Genomic DNA, 22,269 nt, shown 5'->3' with positions numbered 1-22,269 from the left:
AACTTCCACTATCGTCCCTTACAAACCATGCACATACACACGTTTATAACTTTTTTCCCTTCTTTGCAGTTCAGGACAACGTTTGACCTATTTTCACGCCACAGGCGGAAACCGATAAATTCAGTGTGGGAGAGTGAGCCTGTCGGCGACTGTTGGTCCCAGTAAGTTCTACCAACAAAAAGGACATTTACAAGCATATCTGCACAGACAAAATGTGGCCCATCAAAGAGTGGCTAAGGATTTCCGTTATATTGTGTACATTCGGATTTTTCCGGGAAATGCGACCGTCTGAACCTTTTGTAATAGAATTTTTGTCTGGAGAATGGCGTAACGTAACGGCTGAGCAAGTGAATCGTGAACTCTACCCAATTGGAACGTATTCGTATCTTGGGCAACTGGTCATTGTGTTTCTTGTGACTGATATCCTAAGGTAAAACGGATGTTGAATACAAGCATCTTTCGATTGAAAGCTAGTTTTTAGGCAGTCGAAATCAATCCCAGGACTGTTAAACAAAGAAAAGATGTAAATATGTCATCCTTTTCAGATACAAACCGATAATCGTGCTGTCTGCAGTGGTTGGAATTATAATATGGGCACTCCTGTTGTGGACCTATTCGATACCGGAATTAATGGTAAGTGGAAAACTTCTGGTTCCGCTTTGACATATCTTAAGGCATGATTTTTTGAAAGAAGAAGCATAGAGGTTTGAGGAGGCAAATCTAAACGTTTCATCAAATGCGTACATCATTACATGTATGTATGTTACTTTTATCAATTCCAGCACCGAATTTAATTTCTCTTCCTGAACAATTGACTTTTGATGTGGCCAACTCATGTCGTAGGCTCTAATATGCATTATATAAGACAATTTGTGATAAAAGTTTCAAAACTGAGACCCACGAAAAGCTATCCCCCAACTCAACCTTTATTTTCGCAATCCTGGATAGCGATTATGTTAGTTTCGCTACTTCTTCCTTAATTAGGCCCCTTGTGCATTTGACTTCATCACTTAATTTTATGAGTGCCCTGTTAGTTGGGCCTTGAAAATGGACTCAAAGTCTAACCCGCTTGTCTGAACAGGCGACTAAAACAGGTATAAACATTTTCGGGCAACATCAGCAAACCTGCAAATTTTGAAACCTTAATGCAAATGCCAAAACGTCAACATCGCTTCCAATAGGGACTGACCTCACGTGCCTTTGGGGTAACCCACTCGTCGGCCATCTTGCGAGAATGGATTCCACTGTAAGGCGTAGATCGCAATACAATGACCTATCCACTGCGACTTCTGTCTGTCTTCCTATCACAACGCATACGAGTGCCAAACTTGTGTACCGACCAAGTTTTTTATTTGAGATAGCGTCAGGCTAGTGAAATTCGATGATACGACGCAGACAGGTGTTGACGAAGACTTGGAGCTTCTGAGTAACTGTGAGATCCACTCTCCATTTACTACTCCTATATAGCGAAACAGAAAGAACATTAGCACGGAACAGTCTCAACTTAATCTTGATGTGGAGATAACTGCATTTCCAGATTTTTGAGAAGACAGCAAAAGTGGACTTCGCGTTGTTAATGAGTCGGGTAACATCCAGTTCGATGTCGCTTACAAGATATGCAAATTGAGCGACGCCTTCGATGTTCTGCCCGTTAATACAGACAGGGAGAGTGCGATGACCTGTCAGACTGATAATCTTAGTTTTGTGGGTGTTCGTCTTCAGTCCAGCTTTACTTGCCCCTCTATCCAAATCCAGAGTCATTTGGCCAAGGGCCATGACCCAGTGGGAGAGCAAACAGATGTCATTAGCGTAATAGAGATATTTGAGGAAAGAAGTCATCGAAAATTGAATTTTCCCACATCCTCCGGACAAGGCGGCATGAAGAACGTCGCGCTTAACAAAAAGAAATAATATCGGTAACAAGATGCAACCCTGGTGGACTCCGCTTTCGACCTCAAAATCGTCCGAAATTTCAACTTGGTACAGTACGCGACATTTTGCACTATCATATGTCGTTTTGATAATAACTATTTGTTTCTCCGTAATGCCTTTCCTGCGTAGAGCCCTCCAGATACACTCCCTGTTCATGCTATGGAGGGCTTTCTCGACTCAGTGAAGAGCTGGTGTAACGAAAATCGAAAGTCCGCGCACTGTTCCAAAATGATCTGTAGGGTGTTGATGTGGTCAATGTAGGAGGATCTAGAGTGGAAACTGGCCTGCTATTGTCGGTTAAGCTTTCAAGATGTTCTTTGATACGTTCCAGAATTATTTTGACTGTCACTTTTGCCAACATAGCAGCCCCCAGACACCCCTCCAATTAACACTCCCAAAACAGGTACCCTTCTTTGGAATCTTAACGATCATCCCCTTCTTCCACTCTCTGAAAAAGGTCTCGGATTCACAAGATTTCCATACGAGTGGATGCGGAAAATCTCCTGTATCTCCAGGAGTAGCAATAAATAGCTCTGTAGGAAGATCGTCAAGTTCAACGGTTTTACTTCGTTTGAGTGCATTGATGGCCGAAATGATTTCCCTTCTGCTAGAAGAAACATTAGTTATCCGTATCTTAGGGCGGCTAGCAATTTAAATCGCTGGGTGAACAAAAGGCTTCTCTGATGCCTGGATGGATCTGGCTCGGGGCTTTTCTCGGAAATCTCCATTATGGAATTGAGTTAACCCCTGGGAAAAATGATGACCATGTCCTAGATGGAGATATATACCATTTTATCGGCAGCTAAATAACATCTGCTTCAGAAATCACTACGTCGCACCATTCGACTGGCAAGCTGCGTTATTGGGACTAAATTGCAAGGCGATATCAAGCTAACTGATGTGAAGCTGCTACCAATTGTTGCTTAAACTTGGCAGTCCTGATGCCAATTTCAGGCCGTTCGAAAGAGACAGAATAACTCACCAAGGAAATGACTCCACCAGGGTAGACCAAAGCTAGAGTTGCAAGGTTGCAAATATTAAAAAATTTAAATTCCTTAAGAAGGGGCTTTGATACGAGGCATTAAGTTGTCCCATATTAGCACGGTGGAGAAGATATATCGCGAAAGTGTAGAAAGTATGGGGAAGAGAGCCATCTTATCAAAGATTACACTGGAGGTCCATGATGCATGTGGTACAAAGGGAAAAATGGAGTGGACGACCCGCACATTGCCAGTAGTGGCAGGTATCTGGCATGAAAGAGGGAGCTGAATCGTGGGACTAAATGAGGCTGTTACAAATCAACCTCAATCATTTTGACGATAACATATAGGAGGCAATGCGGTCAGCATTTTGCACGGCCGTGATTATTACCTGTTTTGCCTCAGGTACTTATTCATAGCTGGGTCGCCACCGGTAGGATTCGGTCCGCGATCTGCCGTGGGACAGCCTAGTGCTCTAACCACTTTCCCATCCGGCAGTGTGTAATGAACCTAATGAAAGGACTATTTTGCGGCTCCCCAACTTCGAACTTAACCTTAACCGTCAAGAGAGCGGCAGTTCTTTAAGGACACAGTGCAACTTCCCTTAACAGAATAATAGCGTTCGAGAGAAGTCAAGTCCGAAGATCGCAAACGTGATATCAATTATTATTATTCTGTTTAGGTAGTTTCACTGCGATGTAAAAGCACTATTGTACCCTTTTTAGTGGTTATAGTATGTCTACTAAAGATAACATGTTAAGCAAGCCTATAATCGTCACAAATATTTCCACTTGGCATCTGCTATTAAGTATTCTTCCAGGTGTCTGAATCTACTTTGCATAAATGCCGGACACTTTCGCAGGGTGCATATGGAGGTTTCATCACATGCGGTCCCCTCTACCTAGCTTGGTCAGGTGGTAGGTCAGTCGGCAGTGTCTAGCAAGTTTTCTCCAGGGATACCGTTAGGCATATCCTCATTGTTCCGCTGATACACATGCGAACCAGTCTTTGAAGCTTGCGTAACTCCCTGGCTATTGCACTGAGTTAAGTTCTTTCTGCCCAGATTATCGCCCCATATGTAATCACAAACCTTGCTATTGCAGTGTGTATCCATAGAAGTATCTTCGGGGTTCAATTCCATTTTTTCCTGCTAGGGACCTGTAAGCCATCAGAGTTCTTGTAGCTATCCGACAATAGTTTCCCATATGCGTCTTTCAGAGTAATTTTTTATGTGATGTAATTAGTTAAATATGGAGGCGACCAGCTACACCAAGTGGTTCATCAACTTGTGCTCAAGATATGGGACAGCGAATCAATGCCTGACGATTGGCAACGAGGCATAATCTGTCTCATACATAAAAAGGGAGATATCACACAGTGCAGCAATTATAGAGGTATCACGTTGCTGAGTACCATCTATAAGATATTCTCCACTATCTTACTAGGCCAGATAGCCCCATACGCCCAGAACATCATTGGCCCATACCAAAGAGGCTTCACTCCAGCCAAATCGGCAACAGATCAGATTTTCTCTGTGCGGCAAGCGATGGAAAAACTGTTGGAATATGGACAACAGTTGCACCATCTATTCATCGACTTTAAAGCCGCCTATGATAGCATAGCCAGAGTAAAACTGTATACGGCCATGAGAGAATTCGGTATCCCGACGAAATTAAGAAGACTGACTAGGCTGACCCTGACAAATGTGCGAGGCCAGATAAAAGCAGCAGGATCACTCTGAAGACCATTCGACATCAACAACGGTCTACGACAAAGGGATGCCCTATCATGCGTCCTCTTTAACCTGGCCCTCGAGAAAGTGATCCGTGATGCAGAGGTAAATGCAAGAGGTACGATCCTCTTCAAGTCCACCCAACTACTGGCCTATGCTGACGATATCGATATCATGGGAAGAACCACCCGAGACGTACAAACTGCCTTCATCCAGATCGAGCAGGCGGCGATTAGCGCGAGATCTTGGGCTACACGTCAATAAAGGCAAGACAAAATATATGGTGGCAACGTCAGCACCGAAGACGAATCAACCAACAACATCAAACCGCACTGGTCAAACACAAACACGAAGAAGAATAAGGATAGGAGAATACAACTTTGACACCGTTAACAATTTCTCCTATCTAGGGTCGAAAATCACAACCGATAACAGCTACGATGATGAAATCCGCACACGGTTGTTGTCAGCCAACAGAGTCTATTTCAGCTTACAAAGACTTTTCCGCTCGAAACGTCTCACCATAGGGTTAAAGCTCTTACTGTACAAGACAATGATCTTGCCAGTCCTCATGTATTCCTCGGAAACTTGGGTTCTTTGCAAGAAAAATTGCAAACTCTTGGCCGCGTTCGAGAGAAGAATCCTCCGAAGAATTTTTGGCCCCCTACATGAGGATGGACAATTCAGTAGCCTACACAATGACGAAATCTATGAGCGATACCATGACCGTCCGGTTGTGGACAAAATCCGGCTCAATAGGTTACGGTGGGCGGGTCACTTACTCCGTATGGATGAAGATGATCCCACCCGGAAAGTTTATAAGGGCAATATCTATGGTAGAAAAAGAAGACGAGGCAGACCCTGCCTAAGATGGAGCGATAGCGTAGGTCAGGACGCCAGACAGATATCGAATTGGTAGACCTCGGCGCAAAACCGAGATGTTTGGTGTTCCTTATTAAGACAGGCCTAGACCGGATACCGGTTGTTGCGCCGTTGATGATGATGATGTAATTCCCAAATATTTGACCTCTGTTTCTTGTTTCACCTTCATGTCATGTAACATAATGGCTATCAGGTGATCAAAGCAACTATTTCGAATTTTTTTCTTTGATAACCAAATTGAAACATTGAAAAGAAATCTCGGGACGAAAAATAACAACTATGAAGAGACTTTGTAGATGGACTCTGGTATGTTCCACAGAGGAGTGAACAAGAGGCATATATTTCCAATAATCTGCATCAAATACCTTTTTTGCAATTGGGAAGTATTTTTAAACAAAATGTTCTTTTAATTTCACCCATACTCCCAATAAGAGTTGATTCCACAGAGGAGAACTCCTGCCTTTCACTTTTTTAAGCCGACCAACAATGGTCCATAATATGGCCGCCATTAAAACGCGATTAATTTAAATACCCAAATTGAATACCTACTGCCCACAAAAATCAGTCCGGGTAACTGAGAGATAATAATTAACTTGTCTCTCGGGAGTGGGCCAGAAAGGCACATACACATGATGCCTTCTGGCATCATGCATGGGAGGACCCTCATTTAATTTCCATTCTATTCAGTTGACGTGTTTTTCAGAAAACATTCCGTGAAAATTACTTCCTTCAATTCATGCATGTAATTTCCCTTTCAAAACCATTCTGGATGTTGCTTCCGAAAAATTGTCTGAATATTTCATATCCTCTTTCTTTGTAGATTGGCCAATTCTTCTATGGAACATTTATGGCGGCGGAAGTTGCGTACTACACGTACATTTACGCAAAAGTGGACCGAGAGAAATACCAAATTGTTACCGGACATACTAGATCTGCAATTTTGGTCGGGAAGTTCTTAGGAGGAGTTTTGGGACAGATTCTTGTATCGTTTGATCTAATGGATTTAAGGGAGCTGAATTATGTGTCGTTGGCATGTAAGTAGTTTATTCTAGTTTTAAAAGTAGATCGATTTTAAACAAACAATGTAACAATTTTATGAAGTGGAGTTAAAGGTTGTATAACACATTACTAACTCCCACTGTCACTGAAACCATAGAATTGGCAGACAATATCTAAAACTATCTCAGTGCACTAGAGGAAAAGCGAAAGCGTGGAGAATCAACTCATATTCTTATAATTAAGTAAACAAGCGCTTTAGCTAATTTTCAACAATCTCTTTTTAATGAAAAGTCTTTATTGTTTCATTTATGGAACTCCTACGTGCTTTCCTGGAAATATGAAAGCTGTGCTTACAATTCTAAGAAACGATATGTGAATTTGTTAAAATTCAATCCAGCATTTTCCCTTAAACTGATAAGGTAGCTAAGTAAATATTACCCTAAGTATTCCTTACGCTTCTTGGGGTCCTTCCCAGTATCGAACTTTAACAAGATTCCCTGGCGCCAACCCTCTGCATATAAGAATTGTTTTCAGACCATCTACACCCGTATTCTCCTGGAAGGATTAGGAAGTCTTGGAAAACTCTTACGTACCAGTGGCATCCATGAGTAAAGATGAGATTCCAAGAAAATTTTACACCAGAATTTCCTCGAATGAAAAGTCTAGATAAATTTTAATTGCCTTTTGAATTTTGAAAGGAGGTGTCTAGTGCGGAGTAGGTTGCAATCACTCAAGCACGTGAACTCTGCAGTCACCGAAACCTCATATACCGAAGTTTTCTGAGAGCCATACTTTACTGTCCTTCCATTAGACGAATAGACGCGTCTTCATTGCCAACATGGAGGTCTGAGCAGCTATAGGAAATTTATCCCTCAATTCTCGGTTTTATTTTTTTTATCTTTTTAGATGACAATGGAAAACTGTCATGTAAGCTTTCTCGTACACATATGCCAGCCACTATCCCCTAGTGCCTGCTAGCTTTGAAGCGATGTGGTCCTTTTTTGCCTACGGTTGATAATCAAGACAGCCTCAGTATCTTACACACTAAGATTAATTATCTTCGGCTATATATCATATTTCTCATTGTTGTTTACGGAAATTCGTTTACTAAATTGTCTACTCTGGGAAACAAGTAGGGCGGAAGACTATCTACGAGTATTATGTTTATGAAGGGGAGGATATAACGGGCGCCATTAAGCTCCATATTTTCACCTAACAATCCAACATAGATAGCGCAGTTTATTTATTATTTTCACAATTATTCTTACTTTCCAAAATTCCACAACTCAGTTCGATTGAAATTGGTATCCTTCCTTCAGTTTTGTTCCCGTTCCTCCATTGGGTGATGTATCAGCTTTCGGGTATTTATTTAATTTACATAAGGGACAGCATGCCAGATTGTGATGTTTGCGATGTGGGGACAAAATTAAAGTTGGTGATGGCAATATATTAAACACATTAGTCTTCCCATGAATACTGTCAACAGCTATTTGGTAAACCACTGATACTTGGAGGATTACCTTAGAAAGGCGCATAAGGGGGCGGTGTCAATTCTTAATTTAGATTTTCTCATTCAATTTCCAACTGCAATATTTGATGACCAGCATAGCAGCAAAGAAGCCCAACCTGTTTATAGGTTCTGAAGCCAACGCAAGGCATACATTTTGGCATAGCTCGGTAATCATCGAAAGAGGTGTGTCATTCTTTCATTTTATTATTAATATAAATTTATCGGTCTATCTACAGAGGCAGTGAACCAACCTTCCATTTTCCCAGCTCGGAAAACGGAAACTCTATCCATAATGAGATTCTTGGGGTGGAGAAGTAGAGAGCATCTGACTACAGATTCTTCTTAGATCATAGTTGGATAACCTTCAGTCAATATCTCGTCGCTATGGTTTTCAAACCTTTCGACGCCGTTCTCTAAGTCACAGCATGCCTACCTCAAAGACAAATCCACAAAAACTGCTCTCCATAAGGTAATTGCCACAGTTGAGTGGTCACTGCAACATAAGCCCCTGGATATAGAGGGAGCATTCAACCAAGTTAGTAAGGGAGCCTTGACAAGCATTGGATTGCAGGGGTATCTTTCGCATTAGATTATATCCATCCGAAGATAATCCAATCGGATCTGGGAGGCAACCACTTGAACAGAGCTGTGAACCGAGGCATGCCCCAGAACGATGCCATCTCTCCAGTGCTCTAGTTAATAATGATGGACAAAATTTTTAGAATATTGGACATGAGCGAGGTAAAGGACAGGACAGGGCATAAACTCAACCAGAACGGAACTGATGCTATTCCCAACCAAAACAAGGGTACCTGAATTCCATTAACAAAGATTGGTTCTTTCCTGCAATGTAAAGTATCTGAGTGTGATCCTAGATCCAAAGCTAAATTGAGGATTGAACATGAAATTGTGGGTCGAGAAGGCCTGTATAGCCTTCTCTATATGCAAGAGAACTTTTGGAAAGAAATGAGGTGTACGGTCGAGGATCGCTTTCTGAGTGTACACAGCTGTCGTGAATCCTATCCTAATGTACGGCTCTATTGTATGGTGGCAGGATTTGAGAGAAAAGTGCAATAGAGCGAACCTTAATAGGATTCAAAGAACTGCGTTTGCAGGTGCAACCGAGGCTCTGCCTAGTATATGCTCTCATTGTACTACTACACCTCCCCTCCTAAACCTCCACGTTAAATACGTTTTAGCGTGCAGTGCTGTCAGACTATGTGATTCCAGATCCTATGCAGCAAATCCCTACAACCACATTAACTTCCTAGAGGAAGTACCAAACGAACGTGAACTCCATGATAAGCTTTGTTGTGGACTTCCCAATCAAGTCTGGTCTGTGGAGTCGGTGCGGGGGTTTTCTCTACATATAGTATATCTGACTCGCATAGTCTGCCAGGTGCGACATGATCCGACCCCCTAGCCTAGCATAGCCATTCAGACCGACATCCAAGCGGTTATTAAGGGCTTTTACTCAGCGGCGACATCCTTCAAGCTGATGGGGCAGTGCAGAAATGTACCAAGCAGCTTGGGCGGTACGCTCAAAGTTACCCTCCTTCGGGTTCCCGGTTATAAGAACATAGAGGGGAATGAGACGGCTGACGGGCTGGCCCAGCTCCGCTCTGCTCTTGGTAAATCTTCGGCGGGTACAGTTTGTGCCCCGCTCGTGACTGTCAAGGGCGGAATCTACTCGCACTATTTAGCTGCCGCGGACCTCAACTGACGGAGGCTCACCACCTGTGCCAACTCAAGGAGAATTTGACCAGCTTATACCAAAACCCGATAAAGAAAGCTCTTGTGCCAGATGCATACAAATGCATACAAGGTTACAGCGGTCTGCACGGGGCACTGGCCCATAGGGGACCATGCCGCCATATCCTACGGGAGCTGCGTGGGCTCAGACACTTCCTTCACGATTGCACAGCTCTATCTAGAGTCAGGCTATGCTCACTTGGTAAACCAGTTTTTGAGAAGCTGAGAGAGATTTCTAGCTGCACGGTGGGAGGGCTGCTTTCCTTTGTAAATGCGACGGGTTGGCTATAGAAATCTGAGTCGGCAGGACTCCGCCTCGTTGCTCTCATTACAGCAGGAACAGTTAGTTGCATCAAAACGACGCACCACAGCGCTAATTGGGCTCCTCGTAACGACTTACCCAATTTCCAACGACCGAAACGAATAGTAGTATCCACAGTCTTGCGGCCCTCGCGTTTCAACGTTTAGACGCAACGATGATCAGGAGCGTGGCTTCCCATGCTACAGCTATTTCGCTATAATATGTGGCGAATTCAGCACTGGCAATGACAGCAGATGGGTCAGGAACAAAGTGCAGCTACCGAAACTATGCCACCCCAAGTCAGACATCCGTAGTTGAAAAGCAGACATTTTCTCAGGTATATAGTCAGTTGCAACGGTTATTAGTCGGTCTGAGGAATTTCCCCCCATTCTCATTGCTGAAATTACCTAGTATATCCATAAAAAGGACACGGTGCAGGAACCCGCAGGCACAAGACCGACTACTTGCTTACCAACCCTCTAAAAATTCATAATATGTATTATTAGTGGAAGGGTCAATGCGCACTTCGAGATCAACAACATTCTGTCCGAGGAGCAAAAGTGGGTTACATTATCGACCCGGTACTTGCAGGACGGACACAATTAGAGGCAACAAAAATCTCTTTATTTGCTATATTGATTACACCAAGGCTTTTGAGAATCAGTGTTCCACATCTGTATCGCATTGACCCCAAACTAATGAAGGTTTTGGCAGCACCCATAGAAGGGTGGCATACCACCTTGCATTCAATGCGTGAGCGATGTAAGAGGACATGGTTTTGGGATGAAATATAGCCTAAGTCCTAATTGCGAGCTGACACACTTTATATACTTAGATGACATTAAGTTGCATGCTGGCACTGACGACCACCTTAGAGTCTGCTGCGAATAGTAGATTTATTGCCGTGATATTCGGCTGGAATTTGGATTTGACAAGTGTTGAATCCAAGCCATTCAGAGAGGTCATCACGAACCACATGCTGAGCATTGGTAACCTCCGCCTCCAAGCTATGGCAGAGACAGACTTTTACAAATACCCCATGCTCGAGTTGGTGATTTGAAGGTTGGTCTTCTGTCCGAATTCTTACGACCCGTACAACTAGTGCTGAAATCGCATTTCTCGGGGAAAAATAAAAATAAGCGCACTTATCGTATCCGCGATCACTTCATTGGCGTACGCATTCTGAATATTGTCTCATCACATCGAAGGCAGGGGCGTAGTTGACGTAGCGGCACAACATCATCGCCAAGTCGACTCGTTTTTTCAGCAAAGAACAGGCGAGTCCCTTGCATGTTTGTAAGCAGATTGGAGGGACTCTACTTAGCTTGAACCATTTGAGGGGTGAAGTCAAACCAGGAGCGGATCGATGAATGGCACTGGAAGGCAACTCATGGTAAATACGCGGAGAGCCTTTGGAATCCATTTGGCGAACAGATGGCTTTGTCCTAAGGAGCTCGTTGCTCAGACGGAGGGATTTGTGTGCCATTCAATCGGCGTGGTTACCACTCGTGCGCATAAAAAGCTCATAATGAATGACGGGTGGAGAACGACCAGTATAGAATGTGTGGTTCGACGTTAAAGACGTTGGACCAACCCATTTCTGATTGCACTATAATGGCACCTGGCAACACACGAAAAGGCATAATGCTGTATGTGAGGTGATTCTTCAAACCTTGCATATAAGCCCGGGCTCAACGTGGGAACATGTCTAATTTATCGGGAGCATGTATTGACAGCGGTAAGTTTCAACTGATCGCCATATACCGCACAGCAATCGTAACGTGCTATTAGTTCACAAGGCGGGTCACTCCGTGTATATTATTGATGTTACTATCCCCAATAACTGCGACAAAGAACGGAAATGAGTGGCGAAGTCAAAGAAATTCATCAATGTCATCTACAGGGATCGAACCTAAAGCCCTTACGACTTCCCTAGATGCCCTTGGACGTCTAGATAGTCTGGTACAAACAATGCGAAATCAAACCATTCTACGCATTTGCTCGATGTTGCGGGGAGTTCTCGGCGGTTTTCCCCATTAACACCGGTCACCATCACCATTTATTCGCTTATTCGAGCTTTAATGCTTGGCACTTGGTGATAATGTCTGGTATCTGCTGGCATCTGCCGGAACTGTGATAACTCGAAAAATAAAAGCATTCTCCACATTGAAAACAAAAATGATCAATGGCGCATATTGCAGTATTGCAATGCTATGTACATGCTCATGCTAGCGTACAGTTAGATACATTTTGATGTTGGTGCTCCCTTGAAGTTTTGGTTGTTGCAGCCCGGGTACCCTTTTAGTCAACTGATATTCAAAGGGGCTTAGCGCTTTGTTTCAGGCGATATTCGATCACTTGATTGATTGTAGGCAGATCAGTTTTCGATTTGGAAGGAGGTTGATGCCATACTGCAAGAAAATGAATGAAATTAAAAAAAACATCCGTGGAAAGAAAAAAACGAACATCAGGATGCTTTGCCAAAACGTTCGTGATCAATTCTCAGTTTTTTTTAATTTCGTCGCCAGTCCACCTAGAAGTAAATGTAAATTGTAAATTTGGGATACTAACTAAACTAGTACGACTGATAAAGATGATTATGACCACGTGCACCTCACAGGTCAGGAAGGAGAACAGGTTGACTAATCGTTTTTAAACAAGTACTGGTTTGGAGCAGAGACCGTAACAGTATATGCACGGCGAGTTATTATAGATGCAACCATTGTTGGCCTATTCTCACATAAAAAATCAAAAAAGCCTTTCATACCTGACTGAAGTGACCGGTTCCCGGTAGCTGACTTGTTATAAGTTGTGGGCTTTCAAATCACGCTTAATTAACCAAGGTTCTACTTGCCGAACGCATGACTCTCTATTGCATATATATAATCAAGGCTCCGTTGTAAATAAAGCGTGTTATTAATTAATGTCTGTAGACTTTGGCGTTACAGTTTTATATTTCATTTGCATTTATCACATTAAGCTGCAGATTACAAAATTCATAGGAGTGGAAAGTGCCACTACTTGACATCACCCCTTTTAGTTCATATTTCATTATTTACGCTCTCATCTGCCCATGCAGAAATTCAGCCAGGAGTCAAAATACGGATAGTCGTACGTGCAGGAATTCTGAAATTCATCCAAGATCCTGGCAAATAAATTCATCTGAACGCCGATTATATTCTCAGGAAACTCGTCAGTAGAACTAGAGTGTGTTTACAAGGCAAACATCTCGAGTAGAGATTTATAGCCACTCAACTTGATTTCACAAGGCAGCAATGAAAACTATTTTCCCGGCAATTTTCTCCTGGCACGATGACAACGGACGAGTACAGTTCATAACCTTTTCGGCACTAAACCCACTCCCGCCTCCTTGATGGAAAATCGATGAGAAGATATCGCTCAAATGCAATCGATTTCTTCTACAGCGTAAGGAGGGGGAGGTGGCTTCTTAAGCCTCCCTGATGTGTTCAATTATGTTTAGATCGTATCCCGGAGTGCCTTGCACCAGCGTTACGACTTGTTTCTGCTCCTTTACTCAGAAAGTCAAACAATTTTCGACACGGGGGAGGAGGATGACTTCAAAGGATTGTTTGACTGGTATCTGGAATTTACAAGATGGTTTTTCTCCAAGTCTCGAATGGGTTTTAAGTTATAGAACAAATAAGGCTTACGATGAAGTTGAGTGAAAGGAAGTTTAGTGGAACGCGAGTCTTAGAAGCATTTCCCACGGATCAAGTTCCACTTCGAAAATCTCATTGAGGGTTTTCAAGTGTACTTTAATTGTTTTGAGAGGAAAAGGATATAGGAATTAATCTGTTGGAAGTTCTACTCTTAAAATAAACAAGTGGTTCCGAGAATAAGTTTAAGAAGTAAATAATGGAGAATTTAATCCTTGTTAACTGCCTACTTACGCCAACTAGGATCAAGTTTGCTTATATTTACTTTGATGTTCTCAGTGAATTTCTTCTGATAAATAGGATTTTGGAGGCTGAATTGGGACATATTTCTACTGAACATACAAACTTTAATGGGTCATGTACTAAAAATGGAATATCCTGCAAAGAGATACCTTCTCCAAGTAAACTGTCAGCTATCAAAGTTGCAAACTTGGGGCTATGTGCTTTCGAATGGATTCCATTATTTTCAGTCCATTTGAGAATGGACGGACCTGATATGTGTTGACGGTTACTGTGTAATCAAACTTTTCGTCTGAAATGGAAACGAAGGACTGGGGAATACAGACAGAAACACGAACTTCTCAGAACATCTGTTCTGAGACATATGGGGTGAGTTATTCCATTACATGTTGAATCTTTTAATGGAAATGGTGAAGAAATATTGTGACATCATGACCAACTGGCTGTGCATTCTCTCTCTATGTCAGCACAGATATATTTACATTGTGCGTGCATATATGCTTATAATAATGTGGAAAATATTAGAGAGGAAGAAAATGACGTCTTTTGTCCTTTTCAGGAACAGGAGGCGTGGGATCGGATCAGATGTTTACTTGCTTTATGGGGAAATGAGTGCAATTAGACTGTTACTGCGCATCTTTAATTAGCAAATGATAACAACCTTGCAATAAATTATATATATGCCAACTTCACGTTTAATGAGGTTAATGAAAAGTGTAGTCTTGACAAAATAACATTAGCAATTCTCATTGCTTTTTGAAACAAAAAGCTCAAATGAATGAAGCAAAAGACGTCTTTACTTCATTAATTTATTTAATTACTATAAATGCTGTGATGACAATATTGATGATTTTTGCTGGTCAATTCTGGGTTGTGAGACCGCTTCAATACGAAAGGACGAACCGGGAGTCAGGGCGCTTAGAGTTGCGGCGGCAATTGGTGTTTGCGATCCCCCTTCCCAGTGGAACGAACCTTGAAGCCTTTTGGGAGCGTGCAGCAGGGGCACTGTGGCTTCATAATGTTTGGCGTTCCACAGCCGAAACAGAACCCACCTAATTCTCCTTCACAATCTTGCCACTACGAGGCTGAACCGCTCTCTCTCCATCCCGAAGGTCATTGGGATCCTGTTCCAATAAGTGGCACTTTGGATCCGCCTGTTTAATCATCTGACGCACGACCAAGCGATCTTGATGGTTATCGAATTTTTGGTTGGGAAAAACTGCTTGCATAATTTCGGGTCTCAAGCTGCGTCGCCAGGGTCCAACCGGTTCAGCATCTTTGGAAGATTGCAGACGTCTGAACGACAAACGTTGAATATCCTTATAAAACTCTACAAATGTTACTCGGTCGTTTTCTTGACAAACAAATTCAGCCCCGACCTTAACCTGGCTTCTAAATACGACACAGACGGTGATTTCGGCGTCACAACATAACGCTTCCTAGCATGGGGTGCTGTGCTAGAAGACCCTATTGGATGTTGTCTGTTGGCGGGTAGCCAGAGTCTTCGAGGGTGGCTGAAGTCCAACACTGTTTTGCGAGCACCCTCTGATGATGGCTCGTCGCCCATCCCAGTGCTCCCCGTTCGTTGAGACCCTACTCAACGTCGCGTCCGCTTTCGGAAATTTTGACTCCCAAAATCAAGTAAGTATTTAGAAAAAATGAGGAATATATGACAAGTGAGGAATTGCAATTGTGGATCAACAAAAGTAGGAAAATAACCAAAACGATTGTTTAGCAGTGGAATGAGGTAATTGAAGCGGAAACTCAAGAAAACAAATTTTTATGTAGTAATGCAGTGAGAAGATCTGGTTTTCAATCTTTTCACTGCAAATAAACAAACAAAAGTAAAAGTGGAACAATTTTTCTATAAACAAAATGAGCGAAAAAGACTCCCTCCTCCCTAAATTTCCAACTTGCCAATATCAAATTTCCGCAAAACTCATTGATGGCCTAAATGCCATTCCAGCCTCATAAAATTGTTTGCAACCTCTGTGTGAAAAAAAAAACTTCTGCCCACGGTATTTATGTAGGGAGAAACAAAAATCGAGCTGCTCCCCGTGACAGAGAATTAGATAACAAATACAAGTAAAAGGGATCGGGAGAATTCAATCTTTGTCATTTGGAACCAGAGATGATGAATCATTGACAATGAAAGGGCACAGCGTGTAGCTAACTGCCCCCACATTCGGTCAGGAATTCATCTTACCTGTCATTTCATCCCTACGAAGAATAAAGCATATTAGTTTTTTCCCCAATTTCAGAAACGAAAAAATAGGCCTTTCACATGAAGGTGGGGAAGAACAGAACTTCCGACGGCAATACCTTTCAGCATATAACCTCAAAGGCTCATATATCTAGAAACTTCTGGAAGACGATCACCAAGAAACGACCAGCTCTTTTGCATACTATGCATATCATCAAGGATAGAAGCTTAGGAACACTTACTTCTGAGGAAAAGTCGTGAAACCTAAGATTAGAAAGATGAAGTCAGGTGTATCTGGAACCTAGCTGGGAACAATATTGAAAGACTTTTGTTTCTCTATCCGACACAACAAAACGAAGTTATGAACCAGACCAGGCTATCTTCTGCGGATTTGAGGAACCTGAAACTGATAATTTTAGGTCAGAATGTAGGAAACGTTGGGCGCCATTTGCAATGACTAACTGGATAGTCGATGGCTAAAAGGCCATTCTGAGTGGCCAGAGACGACCTTGAGGAAAGAGTTTTCGAAATTGACCATGATGATCAGCCCGCGAATCTTGAAGCTCTATTGAAGTGTTCTGTCGACACGTGCTTGCACGCCTCTGTGTTAGTCAGGCCCGGGAATGTGAGGGGGATACCCCTTTAATCACTTCGAATACTTTGACCCCTCACGTGCCATTATGCAAAGGTTCACGTGATCGGAGAGGAAATTGGCAAACCTCCAGGTGAGCCAATCTCCTGCAGACCTATTTGTCTTTTGGACACTGTGGGGAAAATGCTGGAGCGAGTAATCTATAATAGATTAATCCCGGTTGTTAAGAGCCAGGAAAGCTTCTCAGATCGACAGTGCGGCCTCCGTAAAGCCCGATCAACCATTGATGCCAAAAAATGGTTATTGGCTTTGCCAAAGATGCAATCCACCGAAAGGGCAGTACTAGCAAATATTGGGTGGTGAGAAATGCATTCAATTCGGCCAATTGGAACCTAATACGGCAATCTCTGGCAACGATTGGTATTCCCGCTTATCTTGCAGCTATTTTCTCGGCGGATGTCCCACAGAGCTCCATACTGGGCACACTGTTGTGGAACACCGTGAACAACGATTTACTTAATCTTCCCCTTCCGAAGGAAGCCACGGTGGTGAACTACGTCGACGATATAGCACTGGCTGTGGTCGCAAAGCAGCTCGAAGATGCTGAGTTACACTCATGTGAAGTCATCGGTACTGTTAAGGGTTGGCTAGAGAGTTTTGGTCTGACACTTGCGGAGGAAAAAATGGAAGCGGTCCTCATCACTAAGCGCCGTAAAAGAAATTTTACCCATATACAAATTGGGAATCATATTACCACTTCTAAGTCTGCCATCAAATACCTGGGAGTGATGATAGACGCAAAGCTGAACTATAAGCAATACTTCTTGTATGCTGATGACAAAGCATCCACTGCAAGTGTGGCCCTGGCAAGGATGATCTCGAACGTGGGAGGGCCACGGCATGCTCCCAGTTTGCTTATAGCTAGGGTAGTAATACATAGGCTCATACCTGCCATCAAGGAGTGGTTGGAGAGACGGTTGGTGAGAATAATTATAATCTTACTCAGTTTCTCACGGGGCATGGAGGATTTCGCCAGTTTAATCCAGGTCTAAACTAGATACTTCACCCGATTGTCAAAACTGCAATGGAGTCCCAGAGGACCCAGAGCATGTATTCTTCCCATGTTCAAGATTTGTGGAGGAAAAGTAGAGCTTAAAAGAGACTCTAGGAGAGATACTCGTACCAGGAAACCTGGTGCGAAGAATGTTAGCATGCCAGAAAGGCTGGGATGGGATCAACTCCATGGTCGCATCTATTCAGAGCAAACTGCAGAGGAGAATAGATAAGCGCCGTTACTTAAGCTGCGTAGAGATGAAATGGGACCAAGCTAAAATAAGCTGACTCCGCCCCGTGATGTAATACTGTATGGGGGTTCCACTGGGCTTGAGGGGAGTCGGGGTTGGCTATAGTGGGTAAGAATACCACACGTTGGCGTTCAAGGCCAGGATCTTTCGAAAATTTCTACTTCCTCAAAAAAAAAAAGACAGACAGAAAGTAAATCGATTTTAATAAGGTTTTGTTTTCCACAACACCTTAAAAAGGCAGACAGATAACGAACCGATTCTAAAAAAGGTCTGTTTTACACAAATCCTTTTAAAGTTACATCGCGGGATGGTGTCTGTGGAAGTATTGACAGACCTACTTCTACTTCTATGTAGCTTTATATACTGTTTACCTGGTTCAATTTACATTTATTGAGAATTTCACGTAGTTAGACCTGCTCAATTGTTAATAGACTTAACAAAATCTGTCCCAAGTTTTCTCCAGGTGGGAATCGAGTGGCTCTGATCTGAAATATTAAAATAAGATTAGATAGATAAAGTTGTGTATAAACAATGAACTGCAAATATATTTAAAACTGGTTACGAAGGGTGCGAATTACTAATGCTATTATAGTGGGGAAAGGCTACTTCTTCTATGTATTATAATAATATTCACCCATTTTTTCGGGTACCCAAAATCGACTGTGTTTGATGTTGTTGCAAAGTACAATGAATCGCTTCAGGCTGAGATCGCAGGCTATCATACAAACGTGAACGAGAAAAGTTTTCAGTGTTTCAATTGAAAATTGTGTAAAGAACCCTCCTGGAGTTGATCTTTCATGTGATTGATCCATTTCTGGCACTATTGATACTCTTTCCATTAGTGGTTATTTTTTCTATTTACGACTGCCAGTTAGAGTGCATCGCTTGAGTCACTTGGGTTAGAGATGCATCTGGATCTTAATCCAACTATTATTATTATTCTGTTAAGGGAAAGTCGCAGCGCGTCCTTGAAGAACTATTGTGCCCCTTTTACTGGTTGTAGTGTACCTATCGATCTTAGTATCTCAAGCAGGCCTATAACCATCAGGAACTTTAGTAAGTTCCCTACTTCCAAATCTTTCAGCTTTGCATCTGGTATTAAATGCTCTGCCTTTACCTACTTTGCACAAGTGTCGGACACTGTCCCAGGACGTGCATAGAGGTTTCGTCCTCCTCCTCACAGAACCTGCAAGCATTGTCCGTGGATATCCCTAGCTTCCCTAGGTGATAGTTCAGCCGACAATGACCAGTGAGAATTCCCACTATGATTTGGAGGTTCTTTTTGGTGAGGTTTAAGCAATCCTTTGTGTGCATGGGTTCGTATCCCCCCCTAAGCACCCTGGACTGTTCCATCCCTGGTAGGCCCGCCCAGTATAGTTCCCTCAACCGTTACTTTTTATTTCTTAAAGTCATAGCCATGAAACCATTTCCGATTCCACAGAAGGGTTCTGGCCCATGTAAAGGCGTCCCTGCCTCCTTTTTGGCTAGTTCATCCGCTGCCTCATTGCCTTGCAACTTAGCATGGCCTGGAACTCAAAGTATCCAGACCTTGTTTGACGAGCCGAGTCTGTTCAGTCTCTCAAGGCATTCCCACACCAGATTAGAGTTCACCTGGTTGGACTTAGGTGCCTTGATCGCTGCTTGACTATCGGTGAGAATAGCTATGTTCTGCCCCCTGTAGTTCCTTTGCAGATTAAATGAGGCACATTTGTCTATGGCGTATATTTCCGCTTGGAATATGCTATCGTACCTGCCCATTGGCTCAAAGTACACTTTTCTTGGACCAATAACACCGGCACCCGCTCCCTCTGCTGTGAGGGATCCGTCAGTGTACCAAGTAATCAGTTGCTGATTTAAGCCATATGTCGCAGCCACGCTCTCCCAGTTTGCCTTGTTACTCCAACGTGTTTCAAACTGCTTATCGAAGTGAAACCTCGTTGTCATGTTATCCCTTGGTATCAGTAATTCGGGATACCGCCTAGAAAGAATATCAATCTTCCTTCGATTTAAGCAGGTCCCCGCCTCACTCATAGTACCGGCCATCCTGAATATTGATCTCCTTGCCTGCATCTGTATGTCGGATACCAAAATCTTTCTCAAACCGGTGTTGGAATGAGGTGGTGCCCGCATTCTGGTGCCCCTTTTTATAATCGCAGTGTTCATTGCACCAACCAAGTTTCTTCAGGCGAAATCGTTCGATCTCCTTTTGTGCAACTGTTATGTTTTCAGTCCGACACAAACTCGAAGGCTGCTTGCCGAAAAACTTAATTCGTTCTGTCAAAACCTTTTTCCATTCAAGAAAATAGCGAAAGACTTTTGTCTTCCTTTCACATGAGCTCGTCGGAATTATATTTCATAAGTGACAATTGTAAAGACTGGATCAGATTCAACCAAAGCAAAATGAACATTGTACTCTCCCATAATCCTGGACCAGCTAATTCATTTATCTCTTTCAAGTGCTCATCTCTCATTGAAGTCCTCATAGGCACTTAATTATAGTTACTTCGAGTAATTAACTATATCACTTCTTTATTGCTTCATCAGGCAGCCGAATTGTGATAAACGATGCTTAAATTGCTCCTTAATGTGAGCACGTATTGTCTTCCTCAGTATAAAGTGCATAATGGCCATAAACTTTGCCTGGTTTCCTACTTCTGTTCGCTATTGTCCTACTAATTTTTCCACTAATAAGCAAACAAAAGTCATTACTCATTCCATTAAACTCATAAGGGGACCAATTCCAGAATGAAGTCCCGTTACGGCTAATTGAAGTACCATCTAGACACAATTTCATCAGACTTCCCCACCATGTACTTTGTACTGATGTCAGTATTTACTTTCCTACTATTTTTTCACTTGTGTCCTTATTTGTGGTATCTTCTCCCTGGGGCTGGCTGCCATTATTATAAATATTTCCTAGAGCAGCCTTAATGTCGCCAACACCCGGCAAATCGTCCATTTCTTAGTTAGTTGTATCCTGCGTTAGGGCTTTGTTTCTGCCCTTTTCTTCCTGACTCCCATCCTAAAGTAGGGAATTGTTTATAGCGTTTAGTTACAATCGAGAAAGACGAGATGGAATACAAAGAATCGTTTTTTCATTACATCTTTTCCATGTCTCTATTTTGGTTTAGCCGCATAGTTGTCCCTAAAAAGAATCTTTAGATTCTTTGTGGAAAATATGGGGACTGATTAGTGTTGTCGATTCGCAGAGAAAAAAATTGATGGAAATCCATACCTCCTAGGGAGTTTTAGAGCCACTTCGCCGTGAGTGTAAAGCGAGTTGTAAAATGTGCGAGGATCCTTGTTTTGGCTCAATTAGGAGTCTTCTGGGTTTTGCAAAAGTGGCAACGTATCTAAAATTTAGTCGCTAAACTCAATAATATAAATCTAGGTTGCCATCTTAGCTATTTGTGGGAGGACATTTGCCACAAGCGTGTTTACCACTCATTACCCAAAAGTAGAAACTTGATTAACCCAATGGCACAGCATAGATAACTACTAATAACTTTACATCTGCAGCTCCCTTATAGAAGCTGGCTGGTCAATAGACTTTACTTGATTATGTTGTCGAGATAGCTACACTATTCTATCTCGGAAAAAAAACTAATGCAGACTTGCCAGTGACAAGTAACACCAAATATAGTTCTACCGTTGACAAAATGGCACCAAGAATTGAGTTCTTTTCGGGACTTGAATTTTACGAACACTTTTCACCACACGGCCTGGCACCTACCTTTCCAAACTTTTTTCATCCATTTCTGCACTCTACGAGCATGTAACAAGGATAGAACCTACTGAATCCAATAAAATCTTTGTATAATCAGAACAAGAACCTTACTTTGGCTTTGAGGCTGTATTGTGATGTCATTAATTTTGTAAAAGAATTGCGTTTTTATAACTGGAAATGCCAAAATCATCCCTTCTAGAAATATTCAATCAATTTGCCTACAAATGGGTGATAGACGTCGAACGACAATGAAACCTTTCCTTATCTGCAAAATTTAAAATTGCGTGTCTATTATTAAGAACAACCGAGCCGGTGGGTATAGAATGCAGGCTTTTTGTTCTTCACAGGTAAGTGCTCCCCTCTCGAGTACGATCATGAGAAATCAGTCCTTTATTGATTCCTGTTGAAGTACGATGTCCGCCCTTGAAGAATGAGTAG

The 22,269-nt window shown here is 42.5% G+C and overlaps 2 protein-coding genes across 4 annotated transcripts in view; one reads left to right on the top strand and one right to left on the bottom strand.

The window, feature by feature from the left end:
• Positions 1-22,269, bottom strand: part of LOC119647112 (potassium voltage-gated channel subfamily KQT member 2) — a 1,176,525-nt gene that overhangs the window by 886,486 nt on the left and 267,770 nt on the right. For 2 of the 3 annotated variants that reach the window (XM_038047893.1, XM_038047892.1), the window contains one exon: positions 18,476-18,589. The gene's annotated coding sequence lies outside the window, so the exon portion shown is untranslated. The remainder of the gene's footprint in view (positions 1-18,475; positions 18,590-22,269) is intronic. The other variant, XM_038047894.1, reaches the window with a different exon arrangement.
• The window catches only part of LOC119647116 (thiamine transporter 1-like), a 124,330-nt gene that overhangs the window by 82,388 nt on the left and 19,673 nt on the right, over positions 1-22,269 (top strand). Inside the window, exons 2-4 of the mRNA XM_038047903.1 lie at positions 70-430; positions 546-633; positions 6,347-6,560. Of these exons, the coding sequence (XP_037903831.1) occupies positions 213-430; positions 546-633; positions 6,347-6,560 (520 nt within the window). The 5' untranslated portion in view covers positions 70-212. The remainder of the gene's footprint in view (positions 1-69; positions 431-545; positions 634-6,346; positions 6,561-22,269) is intronic.

Source organism: Hermetia illucens, chromosome 1 (assembly GCF_905115235.1).
Source record: "Hermetia illucens chromosome 1, iHerIll2.2.curated.20191125, whole genome shotgun sequence".
NCBI lineage: Eukaryota > Metazoa > Arthropoda > Insecta > Diptera > Stratiomyidae > Hermetia > Hermetia illucens.
Note: the sequence above shows the minus strand (reverse complement) of the source record. Positions and strands in the feature narration are given on the sequence as shown.